Source organism: Pinus tabuliformis, chromosome 6 (assembly GCF_031772625.1).
Source record: "Pinus tabuliformis cultivar Carrire ecotype Pingquan chromosome 6, CPIR1, whole genome shotgun sequence".
Classification (NCBI taxonomy): Eukaryota; Viridiplantae; Streptophyta; class Pinopsida; order Pinales; family Pinaceae; genus Pinus; species Pinus tabuliformis.
In genome coordinates, this window is record NC_142292.1 from 170,855,461 (window position 1) to 170,876,223 (window position 20,763).

Below are 20,763 nucleotides of genomic sequence, written 5' to 3' on the forward strand. Positions count from 1 at the left end.
CATTCACAGGAGGTCTGAAGCAATGCACCTCAAGCAGAAAAGGAATCGGGTAGCAATAACTAACAACAATATCCACTTGATTCCCTTTTATCTATTCTATTGGTAATCTGAAATGCTGAAAATGATTCACCTGTTATTCATACAAGTTTAATTACTTGAAAGCCTACATGCAGCTGTGTTTATAATTAGTAATTTGCTTTCTTATAATTCTTTACTTCTTCTGATGCAGTTTGTGGAAGCTTCTCTTGTTATCAGGGCAAACACACAGGTAACAGATTTTGCTACATATTTTCTTTTGAGATGTGAAAGTGCTTAAAGGAGTATTTTAGATTATAGAGACAGGCAAGTTAACATTATAATCTCATGTGCTAGATTTGAGCCAGTTTGTTTTTTACATTGGACAATATGATTGATGCTTTTTCTTTGTTTCAATTGGGTAAAGAAATTTATGCAAGAGATTCTATTTTTTAACAGATACTCTGAATATTAAAATAAAATCCGCGATCAATTAGTGAATTGAAAACTCATAGATAGAGAACAAAAGAAATACATTTTTTTGGTCATTTGTTAATTTGAACTGAGGGGCTTAACAGGATCTATGTACATTGTAATTGTAAACCATACTTGTCATAAAGAAAAGGAATGGATGATCTGAAAATACCATACCAAAGAAATAGGGATATCTTCATCTATAGCAGTAAAGATGGAAAGAGAAGGATCATTGGCAAAGTATATGGTAATTAACAGTATCCTATAGATTGAGAATAATGATATCATTAACTTATTAATGGCATGAAATATTGAGATTAGGTTAATCCATGAGATTAGGACATATTCACAAAGTTAACAGTCTAGTTGAATCTAGTCGAATTCATAGTAACAAGAGTTGTCTGTTACTCTGGGAGCTTGCTGAGTTCCCTTGGCCAGTTGGTATGCTGTGAAACTTACCTATTTTTAACGTGATTTGGGCAAATATGGTCACACTTGTTTGTTTTCTGAAACTTGTGAGTTAAATATGGTCAATGTCAAATTAGTCAAATTCAGTCACTCAGTCAAACTCAATCAATAAGAGATATTGTAAAAATTGATAGCAGATAAAGCAAGAAGACAAATCTGAGCAGAAAGAAAATATCAAGTACATGAGCAAAATTAGGTATTCACGGGGAAATTTTTGTTGTGTAATTGCAGACTTTGTGCTGTATGAAACTATCAGCAGAATTAAGAATGTTTTGGGGGGAATTCATATTATAAAATTGTGTACTATCTGCTATCTGTTCAAAAATGTCAACATTTGTTCTTTGGTTTTGAAACTGGCATGTAGGTTCTGTGTTTACCTTTCGTTAAGATGTCTCTTTTGATCTCTAGATGATGGATTGTCATGAAATTTAATTTCTCTTGTTTAGAGATTGTCAAAGCTGAGGATTTTCTATTTTTTAAAGTATGTTCTATGTTTTTATTAAGCTTTCGCTGATTGGCAAGTTGACTCGTGTTGATTTGGGGTAGCATCGGATGTGCTCTGGCCACAAAATTTGGTGGAGAGGTTGGGGCACATGACATCTCCAATACCCAGAAAGGGTTTGGGCAGATTCTAAACAGATAAGGAGATATTAAAATAATTAATATTTTTAATGGAGTCCCTAAGTCTAAACTTAGGGAAAATAAAATATTAATGTGTATTAATATGAATCTGTGTTAGAATGGTCCAAAAGTCATGGATCAAGCTAGATCTAATCTTAGCCGTTGATTAGGGACTTAATCTCGGCCGTTGAGATGTCAACAGGGAAAGTATAAGAGGAGGCTTGAGGGTCACTTGGAGAACACACCAAAGTGATCAGTCATTTTATTCTCTAGAGCGGGGTTTGCTAAGAGAGATAGAATTAGTGATTGGGAGATGTAGCTGAGGGGCATTTGAGTACAGAGAAACAGAGAGAGTGTTGGGAGAGCAAGGCAATAGCCAATGAGAGTGACGCAGAGCTAGCCAGGGCTCACGCAGGGCCATGCAGAGGCAGCCGGGAGCTCGCAGAGCCTCAGAGAGGCCAGCATTGCTGACGCAGAGGGCCAGAGGGTTGACACAGGGCATCCCAAGGCTGATGTAGACTCATCCGGGGTGACGCAGGGCCAACGTGAGACTGAGAGGGGCTGACGTAGTCCAGAGAGAGGCTGACGCTGGGTTTCTGGGGTAGATTTCTGCTGAGTAGCTACCGGAAGGATTATTTGGGGTTTCAGCTAGGAGATTTGTCAGAAACTGAGAGGTATTACTGCCAAGGAAATTCTCTGTTGGGTAGGCCAGTTTCGACACCCAAATTGTATTCTAATATTGCTTAATAAGAAAATCCTCAGATAGTTGCACCGGTTTTCCTACATTGGGTTTTTCTAGGGACATTAGTCCAAAAATAATGGTGTCCTATGGCGTGTTTGTTTCTGTTTCCTTTAGTTGCTGATCTCCAATATGTTGAGCTTGCACTAGTGTTTATTTTCAGTATTTACATTGTAAATAACTTGTTAAGTAAAATAAAAAGTAAGTAGGAATAAATCAGATAAAGTGCAGGAGTGTTTCTAACAAGTAAACTTAGAAACTTCAACATGGTATTAGAGGGTGATTGTAGATCACAGGAGGACTAAAGGACATCAACCGAGCGGAGCAATAGCAACAGAAAACAGTTGTCCCGAGGTGACAGAAGCTGTTTTTAGCAGAGCAGCAACAAAGAAGGGTGACGCAGTGCCTGCATCATCAAGGGTGACTCGGGAAGAGGCAACGTAGAGGCTAAGGAAGGCAAAATAAGCCTCACGAAGAGCCACGCAGTAGCTGGGAGGGCTGACGCAGTTCGCTGAGGAGGCCGGGTTGCTGGTGCTTGGATTGTGCAGAGCCTAGGAGCTCTCACCTTCAGGTTGTTGGGGTTTAGAAGGCTGCGGGAATATTGCAGAGTGGAGCTGGTGAGGTACTGTAGTCAGAACAGTACCGGACAGAGTAAGGCCAGAGGAGTTGCTACCGAGGGTTTATCGCCGAGGAACCTAGATCAGTGATGCGGTTGCACAAAAAGATCAGAGTAGGGGGCATCTTGACAGTGACAGAAGGATTTCCAGGAGGGAAATCAAGACTCAAAGGGAGACCAGAAGAGAACTTCCAGACGGGAAGTAGAGACTCAGAGGAGTCGACGAGAGAACTTCCAGGAGGGAAGTAGAGGAGCATCATGGCACTACACAGAGTAAGAGACCAGGATAGACTGGACAGAGCATCGAACTTCACAATCATGGAAGGCTAGAATCTTATCCGTACTTGAAAGGAATCGTGTCAAAAACTTCGCCTTGAAGGTAATAACTATCCCAGTTGACCCCAATGATAATGAAAAGTACGAGGAGGCGATGGCGAGGGCCAAGAGCATTATCCTTGACGGGGTCAAGGATCATGTAGTACCACACATAGCCGAGAAGGAAACGATATTTGAGATGTGGGAGGCTCTCAAGAAGCTGTACCAGCATACTTCTGTGCAGAGAAGAATGCTGCTTGAGAATCAGTTGAGGTCATATCAGATGAAGAAGGGAGAACTGATTGACACCTTCCTCGGAGGACTAAATGAGATTCGAGATCAGTTGACTACTATAGAGGCAACACTGGATCAGGAGCTGATGGTGAGGACAACCTTGAATGCTGTCTCAGAAGACTGGGAGGTATTTGTCCAGAGTATACTGGGCAGAGGGACTCTCCCACCTTGGGACGAGATGTGGACAACTCTTTGCCAAGAAGAGATCAGATGGCAGTCGAAGACGGGTAGCAGCAACAAGGGGATCAAAGTCAAGCAGGAGGAGGAAGATGTGGCCCTAGCATCCGAGGGAAAGTAGGAAAAGAGGAAGAAGGATCTCTCCAAGATCAAGTGCTTCCACTGTGGGGCGCTGGGTCATTATGCGACTCAGTGTCCAAGGAAGAAGAGTAAGGGAGAGTCTTCTGAGACTAAGGCAGCGCCAGCATGGGCAGAGAAGGAAGTTTTAATAGACGATGACTGTGCCATGAGTGCACACGCACCACTTGACCGGAAGTGGGGAGACATCGAGCTGTAGCTAGGCGAACTACAGGCGATGAGGGGCAGGATCCTCGAGGTACCCAGCCTTTTGGATTAGACCTTGCTACGGGAGCCTCGAAGAGGAGTAGCAGGACTAGTTGAGTCGGGTAGAGACGGATGCGGATGGAGCAACAGAGAAAGCTACAGTTCAGGAGTCTCGAGACAGCGCGAGGCTAGCAGGGTGCAGCAGTGCAAGAGGCACAGGAGTGTTGCACTAGTGCAGGATGGCACAAAGAGGTGTGCAATGGTGTGAGATGCAGGGAGTTGCAGCAACGCAGAGGTCAAAGAGGGAGCACTTGTCAGCAACAGAGGGAGCTTCAACATGAGTGGGTGTCTCTAGCCCAACAGGGAGGTCAAATTGGGAAATTAGTTACTTACTTCTCAGTAATTGAGTTGCAGCGCAGTAGTGGGCAGCACGATGCAACATGATGAGAGGAGGTGTAGTGTTGGGAGAAAGGACCAACAACAACACTGATGCAGAGGGAGTTGTCGTACAGATGCAGCAGTGGGCAGCACGATGCAACATGATGAGAGGAGGTGCAATGTTGGGAGAAAGGACCAGCAACAACACTGATGCAGAGGGAGTTGTCGTACAGATGCAACAGTGGCAGTGGCAGAACCATGGGCAACATTACAGGATGCAGCAGTGCAGAGGATGTTGGCAGGAAGGCCTAGCATTAGCATAGGTACCGATGCCAGATGATCAGAGTAATACTCAATGAGGAGTATTGCTAGAGCATAGTCCTCGCTAAGAGGGAGTGTTGATTTGGGGTAGCATCGGATGTGCTCTAGCCACAAAATTTGGTGGAGAGGTTGGGGCACATGAGATTTCCAATACCCAGAAAGGGTTTGGGCAGATTCTAAACAGATCAAGAGATATTAAAATAATTAATATTTTTAATGGAGTCCCTAAGTCCAAACTTAGGGAAAATAAAATATTAATGTGTATTAATATGAATCTGTGTTAGAATGGTCCAAAAGACATGGATCAAGCCAGATCTAATCTTAGCCATTGATTAGGGACTTAATCTCGGTCCTTGAGATGTGAGACAGAGAGAGTGTCGGGAGAGCAGCACAGTAGCCAAGGAGAGTGACACAGAGCCAGCCAGGGCTCACACAGAGGTAGCCGAGAGTTGTGCAGCCTCAGAGAGGCCAGCGTTGCTAACGCAGAGGGACAAAGGGTTGACACAGGGCATCCCAAGGCTGACGCAGACCCATCCGGGGTGATGCAAGGCCAGCGTGGGACTGAGAGGGGTTGGCGCAGTCCAGAGAGAGGCTGACGTTGGGGTTTCTGGGGCAAATTTCTGCTGAGTTGTTGCCGGAAGGATTATTCGGGGTTTCAGCCAGGAGATTTGTCAGAAACTGAGAGGTATTACTCCAAGGAAATTCTCTGTTGGGTAGGCTAGTTTCGACACCCAGATTGTACTCTGATATTGCTTAATAAGAAAACTCTCAGATAGCTGCACCGGTTTTCCCACATTGGGTTTTTCCGGGGACGTTAGTCCAAAAATAATGGTGTCATATGGCATGTTTGTTTCTGTTTCTTTTAGTTGTTGATCTGTAATATGTTGAGCATGCACTAGTGTTTATTTTTAGTATTTACATTGTAAATAACTTGTTAAGTAAAATAACAAGTAGGTAGGAATAAATAAGATAAAGTGCATGGAGGGTTTCTAACTAAGTAAACTTAGAAACTTCAACAACTTGTACACTTTGGCTTCCCAGGTTGTTGAGTCAGAGTTGTGTGGCCTTGGTGTATAGTTTTTCATGTAGTATTAAAGCTTAAATCAATTAGTTCTATTTCAAAGAACAACAATTCTTGTGTTTTTATTACTAATAATCTGTCATAATAGAGTTAAATATATGTACATAGTACATCCATGTGTTCACTTGTATGTATTTCAATGTATGCATGTGTGTGCACAGGCCGTATGGTCGTATCACTGTAGACTATTACATTTCTAGGGTTTATCCCTTTGGAGTAGCCTGTCTTACTTACGTTTCTGTTATTTTCATTTGTATCTCTTTCAATTTAGCTTCCAGGAATAGCCTTGGCCCTCCCACATTGTGTTTGGGACTGATTGCATTTCTAGCCCCTTGACCTAATCTTGTGGTCACCAATAGAAATTAATTAAATTTATCTCGTGTTATCTTATCTTATCTTATTTCTACTCTAATGGACGTTAATATCACTTACTCTATGTATAATATCTCTGCGATATATTTTCTTTGTTTTGAATTATTATCTATTTTCTTTGCTTTGCATTATTATCTATTACACAATATCCTTATATAAAGTTAATAACATAATGCATATAACGACAATATTATTGCATTATACATAACATTGTATGTGGAAATTATATAAAGCTGTTTTGATAATATTGGTATCGACAAAATATCGGCGAGGGTCCAGAAAACATCTTATCGGCAATATCGGCGAAAATATCGGCAAATATCGGCAAGCATAAAAAATCCATAATACATTCATTTTTTTTTCTTCAGATTTTTAAACATATAAAGCAATAACAATATGAAATAAACACATTGGCACATAAATATGAAGAAAGCACTGATATATATGATGTCAAATAGAAATGATACATCAAAGGCGATAAAATCTTGTTGATCCCTGATAATTGTCCAATCAAGGACTCAAATGTGGAGAACCAATACAAAATAAGATCACATATATAAAAGTGTCTCATCATCATGAGTTATATGTAGCAAAACAAATAAAACTAGGAACTATCTATCTGAAATCACTGCCCTCTCCCCCTTTTACGGGAAAACATAATGGGTTGTTTGCTAGGCCGACCCCTAGTAGTAGAAGGCCCTGGCCCTGGCCCTGCACCTAATGTCAAATAATGAGTGCTAGGTATGGAGCTGTGCTCTCCTATATCTATAGCAGATGGTGTTGATGCTGATGCTCCCACAGTGTCCTCCTCCTCCTCTGACTCCTGCTCCTCCTCCTCGTGCTGCACCTCCTCCTCCTCCTCCTCCTCTTGCTGCCCCTGTTCTAATGGATCATTTGGCTCTAACCATGAAGGTGACTCCTCCAAGATGGGCACCTCAGACTCCACCCTCCATTGAGACAGTACATCAATATTGTCTAAGGAAATGGCATCTGGATCCATTGGTGCTTCTGTTTGCTTCACTCGAAGTCAGATATTGTAATGCACATACACTAAATCATTGAGGCGTGCGAACTCCAACCTGTAAGAGTGTCAAAAAAACTAATGAGTCTTGAGTCTTGAGTCTTGACACTTGAAGGTCATAAATTAAAAATTTAAAATTACAGTAAGTGTAATTGCTCCACTGAAGACTGGAGCTCAAAGTTATACCTGTTACGCTTTTTTGCGTGTATTTTCTCAAATACACTCCAATTGCACTCACACCCTGAAGAGCTACATGTTTGACTTAAGATTCTTATGGCCAATTTCTGCAAATTTGGTGCCCTTGCACCATAGCTTCGCCACCAAATATCTACATCAAAGTAAAGAAATAAAAAATTGAAAAACTTAAAACATAATTAAACTTTCAAATAATAGTTACATAATTGAATTTTAAAAATCTAGAATTATAAGTAAGGAAATTCTAAATTGAAAATTCTAATTTCTAATGAGTGATGACTTGTCACTTACATGGCATGAAGAGGGTCCTTTCCCTAATAGCATCATCAAAGCCAAATAGGCCAACAAAATCCCGATAAAACTGTATCTCGCAATTGATTTTGCTACGAAGCTCAGGATCAAGTACCATCCTATGAGTATGAATACAGGAATGGAGCCCTTGCATCACCTCGCCATCAAAATCAAAGCCGCATTTGTATGAAAATGCCGGGTTGAGGAAGAGTGTTGCTGCATGAATGGGTCGATGAAGCATCCCTGTCCATCGACTATCAATCACATCCCATAACATCATATGCTTATCAAGGCCAGCAGAACCCTTGTCTGCATAATAAGAATGAATGGCCTCCTTGGCCCTATCCATGGCCTCATACAAATAAAGCCATTACAGGCTTCTCTCCATCTACCATTCTCAGAACCTTTACTATAGGTTCACTAACTAAGCATGCTTCTTCTACTCCCCGCCAAAACGTGTCAGAGTACACCATTTTTGCAATGGTTCTCTGTCCTATCTCTTGCTATATCTACAATCACGCCACTCATCGGAAACAAACATTTGCTTCAACTCAAACTGGCATCGAAGCAAAGACTGAAGTGTACTAAAGTTTGTGGCAAAACGTGTGATTGCAGGATGCTGCAACTCCTTGTTTTTAGTGAACGTCCTCAGGAGGCTAAGAAAAAAATCATGGTTATAAATAAACTTGGGGATGCTCCTAGCCATATCAACCACCTCCTTGATGAAGGAGAGTTTCCCCATATTCTCAAGCAACAAATCGATACAATGTGCTGCACACGGAGTCCAGAACAATGTGCGATGCGTCTCCATAAGCATCTTGCCGGTAGACACATAATTAGCTGCATTCTCTGTTATGACTTGCACCACATTCTGCACACCAATCTCCCGAATGAACCCATCTAACAATTCACATATCGTTGCTGTATCTTTGATATGTGCTGATGCATCCACTGATTTAATAAACATGGTACCTTTAGGACAATGTACCAAGAAATTTAGAAGGGTCATACCCTTCCTATCTGTCCAACCATCAGACATCACTGTGCATCCATAAATTTCCCATGTTTTTTTCAACTCCGCCAATCTAGAGTTGATGTCCTGCTTTTTTGCTTGAAGAATTGGCCCCCGCAACTCCTCATATTGCACTTTTGTAACCTGGGCCCACAACAGCAATAACGTCACACATTGGCTACCAAAATGGATTGGTTTTGATGATGCTGAGAGGTAAGTCGCTCCAGAAAAGGCACCTCCCCATGACTCTATCTGCTTCTTGTTTCTCCTATTTTTTTAACAATTGATTTTATGCCAGGTTGTGCTCCATGTCCTGTTCGTGGAACAAAAAATGATGACTTCGCACTAGTAGTAGTAGGTGATGCTGTGGAGCCCCTCCCACTACCCTCAGCATCAAAATCAAAAGAAGATATCCTGAAAGATCTACCTGCACGTTCAACCTTGTTTCTTTTTGCCTCTTCCTTCTTTCTGTCTTTTTCATCAATTGCTTCAAGATCTTTTTGTATAAGCTCCGGACTAGAAACTGTACAAATCCCAACATCATGTCCAGTGAGTCTAGCCAGATGGTATTTCAATCGCATAACCCCTCCTGTCATCCTGGTCCCACACAATTTGCATGATAGATACGTTCGATTTGTCCCACCATTAGGCTCCCCATACTCCCAAAATGGGTCCAAGGCTTTTGGCATATTTGAATTTTGTAGTGAGCTAACTCAAACCAAGGGCACAAATTTTTTTTGGAATTAATAAGTAATAACCACCTCATTTCACAAAATAATTTTTTCGCTACATTATTTGCAATGTGAATTCAATGAAAAATCATAAATGACAATAAGAGGGTGCATTTGAAAGTTAAAAAAAATGGAGTTTGTTGTCCAAATATGGAGAAAACCCTTGCGTTTGCTCATGAGCATGAAAATCTAGCAAATGGAAAAAAAAACAAGAAAAATGTTTGTAGGCAAATAGGCAAGCAATAATAACCCTAAATCTATCAAAAAAATCATTAACATAGGGGTTTAATAGAACTTATCTGTTAATGGAAGAAATGAAGATTGTCTCACTGTTCTTCAATCTTTAATCAAAAAAATATTCCTTGTTGGTGGCGATAATGGCTATTCAACCCTTGAATCCTCCTTGACAACAAGCACAATGCTCTCCCCTTCCTTCTCCAACAATCAGAAAACAAGAATGAGGAAAAAAACGATTTTGGCCTTTTCTAGCTGCGGCATCGCATTTTTTCACCTGCCCGACTAGGTCGTATCGCGATATTTTCCCGAAATATTGCCTATATTTCAGAAATATCGCGATATTTTCGGGGAGACAAAATATCGCGATATTTCCTCGGCGATATCTTGTCTCCGCGAAAATATCACGATATTTGCGAATATCGACGATATTGTCTTCACAGATATAAAGTAATATTGCATGTATAATCGTATTGTTTTCAATCATGTGTTATAAATATTATGTAGATTTGAATGTTTGAGATTCTGAATGCTGTGTTTTCCAAATCAATTACCACTATAGTAGTGGATGTAGATAGACAACAAGAATAATATCACAGGACAAGTGTTTTGTTGGTTTCTCAGAGCACCCACCTATGAGAAAACAAGAAATTTCACATAAAATTTTTCTAAAATTATATTGCTTAGGACTATATGTTTATGGTAAAATTGGGCAGATAAGGATAAGAATTACCCTCCACTTAAAAATATATCAACCCAAAGTTGGAATATTGATCTGGTTATTGTTTCGGGAATGTGCAATTGTGCTACCCTTCACTTTGTAGAGAATGGTTATGCTACACGGCTTGGTTATGCAACAAGCAAGGACCGATTTGGCTGTAATGGAGTCAATGCAACAGGGGAAACTATTGTGGATATAACAATATATTAGTAGAAGCTTCAGTTTATTCGATGGGGTGTGGAAGAGTATAAGTATGCAGAGGAGGATTAAATCATAGATATTACATATTAAAGAATAGAACTATTGTGCTAGAAAGTGCATTAATGGAATTAAGCTTAAACAATCAAATAACCATTAACATGATATCATGTAAAATAAGAATTTGGCAATGGCACTGTATTCATGTTGTCAAAATATATATTTTGGGGAAGCTTCAATATAATGTTTTTGGTGGTACTATGGTTTCCACTGCTTATTTTAGAAGCCTCTTCTTAGTGATGTAAGATTTGATTTTTTTAGAAGCGTCTTCTTAGTGCTCTTTCAATTGAGGATATTCAATTGAGTTGCAATTTGGCGTAATTGATCGTATATTACACTTGTATAATTTTTATGTCAATAATAAATATAGGTAACATTTAAAAAATTGGTAAGCACTTGAACAATCACCATAATGCAAACAAGTAACACCGAGATTGCTTAATTTAACATATTCTGTTGCCAGTGGACAGACTTACAAACTAGGCAAAGATTGAAATTCTGAGAAGTATTGTCACTTGAGTTGTATGAAGGGATGACTTTCGAGCAAGATCTTGCAAAGGATACCATATGAATACTTTAAGATTGTCTCATATTATTACAAGTTCAATGATACGTAGATTATTGAATCTTTGATAGAGGTGATACTCAATGATTGATCTCATGCGTTGTGATTGGCTAGGTTGGCTTTGGCATGTGCTAACTTGGCCATTATTGATTATTGGTGCATTTCTTAGATTGACATGGTCAACTTTGATTGCCCAATTGGTGGATTGCACTAGCCTTTGTGCTATGATGAATTGTTGATGTGAACTTTTGAGCTGTTTCTAAGGTGGTATGCTGAGTCATATGTTGATCAATTTGTTGAGCTAGCAACAGTCCAATCAAGAGAACATGTAGGAACTTACTTATTATGTAAGTAGCTTCTGGCTCTCAAAAGAAATCGGGTGTCCCCAACTCCCCCTTGCATTAGGACTGCTCCTACACCCTCCCCTAATGCATTGCACTCAAGCATGAAGGGTTGTGTGAAATATGGAAGTGCCAACACCGGAAAACTGCTCATCACTTGTTTGAGGCACTCAAAGGCCTCCTGTGCCTCGTCTGTCCACTCAAATGCACCTTTCTTGGTAAAATCAGTGAGGGGTGTTGCCAACTGTGAAAATGCCTTCACGAACTTCCTGTAGTAGGTGCAAATGCCCAAAATTCCCTGCAGCTCTGTCACACTCCTGGGTGTAGGCTAGTCCAAAATGGCCTCGATCTTCTCCTGGTGCACCCTCACCCCATTTTCTCCAATGATGTGCCCCAAGTAGAGCATCTCTGTGAGCCCAAACTCGCACTTGGACAACTTTGCGTAGAACTACTATTCCTCCAAGATCTTGAGCACCTCCTCTAGATGATTCAAGTGCTCCTCCCATGTCCTGCTATAGATCAATATGTGATCAAAGAAAACAAGGACATAATGCCTCAACTGCCCACGAAATACATGGTTCATGCAGGACTGAAATGTGGCTGGTGCGTTGGTTAGCCCAAAGGGCATCACCAAAAACTCAAAATGTCCACAGTGGTAGCGAAAAGCTGTCTTGGGAATGTCCTGCTTGCGTACCTTGATTTGGTGGTTACCTCGAACGCAGGTCTATCTTAGAGAAGTACTTGGCCCCTATAAGCTTGTCCATCAACTCGCCAATCCGGGGAATGGGGTACCGGTTCTTCAAGGTCTTCTTGTTGAGGGCACGGTAATCAATGAACATCCTCAACGTGCCATCCTTCTTCTTCACCAAGATAATTGATGAAGCAAGGGGGCTAGAATTGGTCCCGATATGCCCTAAGGTCAACAACTCCTGAATGGTTCGCTCAATCTCATCCCGATAGGCCTTGTTATGTTTGTAAGGGTTTGTGATGACCGCCTGCACCCTTGGCTCTAGCTCGATGGTGTGCTCAAATCCATGTCCCCAAACATTGCTGGGTACCTGTCCAAGATAGCCTGAATATTTGGATGGGGTAGCTTGGGCTGACCTCCAGCCTCTGAAATCCTCAACTCCACTGCCCACTCGATGTCCCCATGTCTCAAATCGACCTCCATCCGATGTGCCGAGACTGTTTGTGGTGGGTATGAGTGCATGCCCCTCAAGACAACCAACTTCCCATTTGGTCCCACAAACTCCATCTCCAACTTCTGCCAATCAGTAGTCACTCGCCCAAGAGAGTAGAGCCACTGGACACCCATCACCACATTGGTGTCCAGTACATCCACCACGAAGAAATGATCAGTCACTGAGTAGTTCCCCATGGTCACTGTCAAAGCGGGGACATATCGGGTACACTGCATGGTCCTATCCCCCGGCACAAGAACGGAAAACCCCTCAAACTCCTCTGTAGTAATGCCTCGCCTTTGAACCATCTGCGCATCAATGAAGTTGTGGGTGGCCCCACTATCTACCAATACTAAGACACACTGCCCTTGCACCGTGCCTCGCATCCTGAGGGTCAAAAATTTGGGAACCCCACGCAATGAAGCAAGCACTCCCCCAGCTGGTGCGAAAGGTGCTCCTCCAGGTGGTGGTGGTGGAGGTGGTCCCCTCGCTGCATGTGTCTTGCTGTCACCCCCATCTACCTCCAACTCCATGTCATCCTTCTAGTCACTATCAGGGAAGACCTCAATGTAATGGGCCTCGCTAGCTATACATCTATGACCTGGTGCCCAAGGTTCCTGACAAGTGAATAATGGTTTCCTCCGTCGGTGGTCTCTCCTAGTCTCCTCATCCAAACATCCATGCCCTTGGTTGGCTCTCGGTGGTGGAGCCCTGGTGTCACGTGTGAAAATGCAATAATCGAAATCCTATTGCAGCAATTGGAAATTATTCTCCTAATGGCTAATTAAATTTATCAATTTATTTACTGTTGCCTACAAAAAATACCGAATAACTCACATTGCAACCTACACAAATAAAATTGCGGAAGAATAAACACTGGAAGAAATGCTAGCACACACATAAAATAACATAGTTGTATTTGGACAAGTGTCCTCGGAAAAACCCAACTTGGGAAAAACAGTGCAACGGTGAGGGTTTTATTTTATTATGCAGCAGTGAAATCTGAGTACATCTATGGATGCCCAACTGAAAATCCAAACAACGAGAAAATCTGGGTGAAATACTGAAGGCATTTACCCTTCTCCCACAAGCAATCTCTGACTTGGCTTTGCCTACCAAAAATCGATCTCCTGGAACTTTGCTTTAGCCTCTGTGCTGCTCTGTGTAGCTGGCTAGATGGCTTGCCTCAGACTAGGCTCTGATGAAGTCGTTCTGCCTTTGGATGCTGAGGAAATCGTCTCTTCGACTCTCTGGGACTTCTTCCCGACCTTTGGAACTGAGAACGATTTTTCCTTCCTCCAAATCAAACTGCCTGGCTGAAGCAACTGCACTGTGTCTTAGCGCTGCCTCTCTAGGATAACTCGGCCCTCTCGCTGCTGCCTCTCCAGATCTAGAAAATCTTTCCTCCGGATCACTGTCCCCGCCCCTCACCCACTGCTTTAATCTCACTGGCTCTCTCTCTTTGACAACTGATTGCTGCTACTCTGGAAATCGATCTGCTCAGAAATCGAACCTCTCAAGTGTCTTCTCCATCACCACATCGACCTCTTATAATCCTCTGTTGGAGCACCAACGACCAAGATTAAAACTCAATCAATGGCTAGGATCATCTTTGGATCGATCCGAGTGAGTTTCTAGATGATTCTCGCCTTATCTCAATTAATATTGATTAATTGACCATATTCCCTAAGTTTAGACTTAGGAAATATTAAAAAAATGGTTAATAATCTAATTGAGATACTTCTAGGCAGGATTTCCAGAAACGATTTTTGGGTTTTGGAGATCTCATGTATTCTAGCCTCTCCACAAAATTTCCAGGCTAGAACACATCTGATGCTACAAAAACTAACACTCCCTCTTAGCAAAGAATCTGTTCAAGTGCTACTGCACACCTTGTAGCATCACCTTGTCTCTGTATCATCTCCTATCACATTGCTGATGTCTGGCCATACAGCCCACCAACCACTGTGCAAATCTAATATATGCTGCATCTATGTTGTTGTTGACCCTACTGAACTGCTGTCAACACAACATCTACACTGCAACTCCCTCTCCTCTATTGCTGCTGCAACTGCAACATTTGCAACTGAAAGGCATCCAAAATACTGAATCAACTGTGATCAGTATAATGCATCTGTCACCTGAGTCTCTGACTGCTGCTAGTATCTGCATTGTCACCGAAGAATCTGCGTTGCTACCAACTCTGCACTGTGCCAATTACACTGCTGCTAACTCTGTACTGCACTCCCTAGCATCTGAATGCTATTAGTATCTACAATTGTCACTCTGGCATCTAACTGCATCAACTGTCACTGATCCATCCTACTACTGAATACTGTGGGCCCCCATAGCAAGGTATTGATTGATGAGGTGGACTCCTCAAGGATGCTGCCCATTCGGCACACTGGAGTTTTATACTCCTCCTCATGGATTTGGTGCCCCACTATCTCCTCCTCTTGGATTGGGTCTCGTTCTAAGAGCATTACTGACCTTGTGGCCCCAGTGTTGCCCCTTCAGGGATGAGCGTTGAGCCTTGAGAAACTTCCACATGATACTCACCTCTTAATGATCCTCCATATGCTGAAATGTTGAACTCGAAAGCTTGGGCATTGGAATTTTTAATGATGTGCCTAGATGGACCCAAGATGCCCCCATGTTGGCCTTGGCCTTGTTTGATGGACGATACCCTATTTTGGAGCTCAGATGAGGATGGTTGAGGGCTAACACATCCCTCTTTGATGCCAATGCTTGCCCTAAGAGGTGACATGTCACTCCCACATGCTTGAAAAGGGTGACATAGGGCCTCCCTTAAATGACATTGTGGTGGAAGAGGTACGTTTTGGAGATGTACACATGCACTTTGGGACTTTCTTGGAGTGAGGAGCACTCTTGGACCCTTGTCTTAGTTCCTTGATGCCTTATTACCTATTTTAGAGGATGATGTCATGGTGGAGATCACTTTTCTCCCACATGTGTGGGTTATTTTTGGCATTTTGTTATATTTTAAAGTTATTTCAAGGTCGACTTGTGACCTTTGACCTAGTTGAACACTCAAGTAAATTTTTTTAGGGGTTTTGCTTGTAAAATTAGTGAAATAAGGCTTGGTTACCCTCATATAAATAGAGGGGAGCCTTATTCACTTTTCATCATCATTCATTCATCATAGTTCCTCTTTTTGGAAGTGTGCACTAACTCTTTGTCTCTTTCTATGGTGTGAATTGCTATTGGAGGAGGATGTTTGCTTGAAGTGGGTTTCTTGGGATTGATTGAAGAGATTCTTGTGGAAATTTTGTATGTTCATGGGTAGTCTTTTATATCTCGCATGCTATATGGTGTTAATCAGGGTTTCTACACGTGCCATGCTTAAAGTTGCTACATTTATCTAGAAATCTTGATTCTTTATGTGATGTGAAATTGTTTTCCTTGGATCCTTTATGAGAACCCCGAGTGTGCATCTCTTGGATTTAAAATCTCCCAATTAAGGAAGCCGCTAGGGTTTGTAAGAAGAGACCTTAGCCCTCTCTCCCTCTTCATCAAAGCCGTCCTCAATGAATTTTCCCTAGCAACTCCATTGCCCATTTAGATCGAGGCACTAGTCTAGGTGGTGGTTATCACTCTCTCTAGTTTAGGTATTTTCTCTTTAAAATTCTAGATACTAGGGTGAAGGCTAGGGTTTCTTTGAAATATTTACAATTTTTGTTGTTGTTGTTGTTGATGTGTTATGACCTCTAAGTACGAATTACATTAAGTAGTTTATAAAAACCAAAATATAGCATTTATTGCATGGCAAAACCCTATTTCTAGGGTTGATGTCATCATTATATTTTTGTTCTATGCATGTTTCAGCCATAAAAACTTAATTCTAGACCCCAAACCTTGCATATCAAATTGATAGTCTTGATCCTTTATTGATCTATCATCATAAGGCCATTTCTTTTGGCTGTTATATTACATTGTATGCTCCATCATTGAAAATCTATCGAACCCTATGTTATAACAGCTCTCTTATTTGCTTAAGTGGTCTAGGGACAAAGTGCTTGTACTTTGGTAAATATTATCTTAGCCCTCTAGGCTTCACTAGTACCCTAACCCAATCACTATACCTCTTCCATTAGCTTGAACCTATCTTATTGAATATTCATAGGTGGTCTGCATGTAGAGAATCATCCTCTGCGGTTTATTTACCACAAAATAGTTGGAGAAACACTGTTGAGTTGACAATGGTGGCTGATCTCTTTTTCCCACGAGGTCTAGATCTACCGAGTGAATCTTTGCGCTAGGCCTTCTAGATTTACGGTTTACCACTAAGTCACTGTGGAAAGACTACTGAGGTGACAATGGTGGTTGATCTGTTCATGCGACAAGATCTAGATATGCTTAGTGAGGCTTTGCATTAGGCCTACTTGATCATGCAGTAACAATTATCACACAAGATTTCCATATAAAAACTTCAAAACAATAAAAAAGGAATTATATAGAGGACTACTTATCAAGGTCAAAATGGAAGGTATCTTTGAATCAAATTCCTCACTAAATGAAAGAGAAAAAATAATGACAACCTCCAACAATTTAGAAGTGGAAGCTTATGATTGGTTTCTATGGTGAATCATAAAATGTGAAGCTCGTTCCATTCATTGGCAAAGTTTCACAATTGCCTTATTAAAAAGGTTCCATGATGAAGAAGACAATCACTTGTATAACGAATTCATACATCTTAAATGAGAAGGAAGCGTAACTTATTATTAGTAATTACGCATGAATGAGAAATTCTGACGACAAGACAAAACAGATTTACAAATGAACAATTGCTAAAAATGTGGATCGATGGGTTGAAGGATTACATCCATAGTGAAATAAAGTTGTGGAACCCTAAAATTGTTGAGGATGCTAGATATGCGGCAAAATTAATTGAACAAAAGAACAAGCTCCACAAGGCATCATTCACCAAAGAAGATGAAATCCGACACCATCCTAGATAACAAAAGGATAAAAAAATGTAGATATTGTGGAGACAAAGCAAGGGCATAGATAGAACGATAAGAAATTATATACTACGAAGCCTAGAAGGACTCAGGAACATGTAGTAGCGAATTCAAGAGAAGGAAAAAGAAGGAAGACAATTCTCATAAGTGTGGAAAAATTGGTAACAAGACGTAGATGCGAAGACATGTCATTACGCTACTATAAAATAGTGGACGGAAAGAAAGCAAGTATAGAAGCTAGTTGGTGAAATCACTATAACATACAACACAAATTCAAACCATGATGAAACATCTCAAAACACATCTTATGTGGCTAGCAAAATAGGGATGAAGAAAACAACTGTCAAAGAAAGGTAATTACTCCAAAACACCAAATACAACCACCCATTGCAAAATACATTCCACTACACCTCAAAAAAGGGAGAATCCAATCTCCAAGAAAAAGAGAAAAGAAAACAAATCTATAGTTTTGCTAGTAGCCATGATAGGAAAACCACTACGTTGCACTGGTTTTGGGGATTGGGGAACAATGGGGATAATGGCATGCGTCCCTGGAATGGCTAGTGCACACCTCAAATTTTTTAGGGGACAATGACTTGGGGACGACAAATATATATATATATATAGTTGTTTCAAGCTTGTAAGCATACCATGCTATACTTTATAGTGTTATGAACAACCCTTACACTCGCCAATTAAAACTCAAACATTTAAAAAAAGGGTTGAGTGCCATTCCATTATTGGCCACTAGACATGAGCTTTAGCTTTAGGAAACTTAGCTGTAACTACTTTCAATTCGTAATAAGGTCCATCAAGGATCTATCATAGAGAATTGTCTTTATAACAGTTTTTTTCCTTATATTTCTTGTTAATGATGACTATTAAACATAAGAGGCATTCCCTTTTCAATAGGTTTCACAAATTTTTACAACTGTGTTGAAAACCACTATAAAATACTTTGGTTTAAAAAATACATTAAATTCATATTTTTAGATTAAGAAGGGGATTGAATGCTAATTTATTTAAACATGTAGTACCTAATCCAAGTCGCTACTATTTGATTGTTTTCACAATGGTTGAGGTTGGGATGGTGGAAGCATTGAACTTGAATGACTCATTGAAACCTATGTATAATATGTAAAAACTGAGATGAAGCAAAAAATGAGAAAGAACAAGAGCAATAACCACAAGGATTAGCCTTTTAAAATGTTGCATTTTCTGTTTTGTTGACATGGAGGCTGCTTCTTGTAATTTTGCCATTGAAAATATAATATCTAAATCACCAAATTCCAAATTGAAACCCATCATACAAAACCCATGTTTTGAGCTCCAACTTGTACAAAAAATTTAGATTCAATGCATTATAGAAATAATGGATGGAAAAAATGATCATATTGTTCCATCATCAATGTCCATGATTGTCAAAACTGAAGCTATATGCATGATTTATCCCTGAAATCTGTCTGGAATGTCCTTGATATCTGTCGGAACATCTTGGGGACGTTTCCTAAGGGTCTAGAAGTTCCCGGAATTCGGGGACGAATGAAGTCAAATCCATAAAAATAGATAAACTTCATTCCACCACAGAAACATGCTCAACCAGAGAAAATCCTATTTACTAAGTTTGAGGATAAAGCATTGATTAACAGGACGACGATGTTGTATACATGAGAATAATAACAATATAATAAATAATAATAAGTTAATCAGTAATAAAAAGTCAGAGGGCACATGACTCGTCGCCTCGTGACTAGTGAATGCTATAAGTAGATTGGCACGAGGCTGTTGAAATTTCTAAGTCTAACATGTCAGAAATTCTTCCTGCATTATCTAGTTTATTTCACCTACTTGTTTATTCCTTAACAAGTTATTTAACCATATAAATACTGAAAATAAACACAAATACAATCTCAACTCATCTATAGATCATCAACTGAAATAACAGACAAACACATAAGGGACACCGTTATTTTTGGACAATCGTCCCCGGAAAAACCCAACTTGGGAAAACCGGTGCAACAATTCTGAGGGTTTTATTATTAAGCAACTTTCTTGAGTACAACTAGGGTGCCAAACTGGCTTACCCAACAGAGATTTCTATCTGGCAGTAATACCTCTATTCGGAAGCAGATATTCAGCAAGTCTGTTCCACGAAAATCCTTCCAACGCTTCTCTGAGGCTTTGCGTAGCTTTGGAACCCACTGCGTCAGCCCTCTGTAGCTCTGCATTAGCTCTCTGGTTTTTTGTGTCACCCATGCAGGGCCTGCTAGCCTCTGCACAGTCTCTCTGGCCCTCTGCATGGCTCCTGCTAGCTCTGCGTAGCCTCCTCAATCACTGTGCTGGCCCTCTGGCACTATCTCTGCCTCTCTGCGATGCGCTCATTGCTCCTCACTGCAACTCAAATCACTTGTTTGAATTTTCTCAGCAAACCCCGCTCCAAAAAATCGAACTGACTGATCAATCTTAGTGTATCTCCAACTGACCCTCAAGCCTCCTCTTATACTTTTTTTGTTGAGTTTTCAACGGCCGAGATTAAATCTCTAATCGATGGCTAAGATTAGATTTGGCTTGATCCATGTCTTTTAGAACATTCTCACCCAATTTTATATTAATACCCATTAATATTTTAATTTTCCTAAGTTTAGACTTACGAATTCCATTAAAAATATTAATTATTTTAATATCTCTCTAACCGGGTGGAATTTTTCCAAACCATTTCTGGGTCTTGGAGATTTCATGTGCTTTAGCCTCTCCACCAATTTTTCATGGCTAGAGCACATCCGATGCTACCCCAAATCAACAGAGGCTCATTATAACACCATTTTTTTAATGAAACATTTTATCAATCAATATATATTTTATATTACAGAAATTCGAGTAGAACATGAATTGTTATAACAACATATGTAGCACTTGATGTCAGGGTACACTAATTGAAAAATCTATTGATAACAATTTCGTTTGATATTATACATGATTTAACAGGCCGATATCACATCATAGTAAGCCATGTATTGAGCAATTTCTATTCTTTTA

General features: G+C 40.5%; 1 protein-coding gene across 3 annotated transcripts in view; it reads left to right on the forward strand.

The window, feature by feature from the left end:
• The window catches only part of LOC149257936 (uncharacterized), a 371,741-nt gene that overhangs the window by 89,159 nt on the left and 261,819 nt on the right, over nucleotides 1–20,763 (forward strand). Inside the window, exons 2-3 of one of the 3 annotated variants that reach the window (XM_089414607.1) lie at nucleotides 10–102; nucleotides 230–268. The exons of 1 other annotated variant lie outside the window; for it this stretch is intronic. Coding sequence is in view for 1 of the 2 variants with exons in the window: in XM_089414602.1 (XP_089270728.1) it covers nucleotides 230–268 (39 nt within the window). In the remaining variant the exon portion in view is untranslated. The remainder of the gene's footprint in view (nucleotides 1–9; nucleotides 103–229; nucleotides 269–20,763) is intronic. One more of the 3 variants, XM_089414602.1, reaches the window with a different exon arrangement.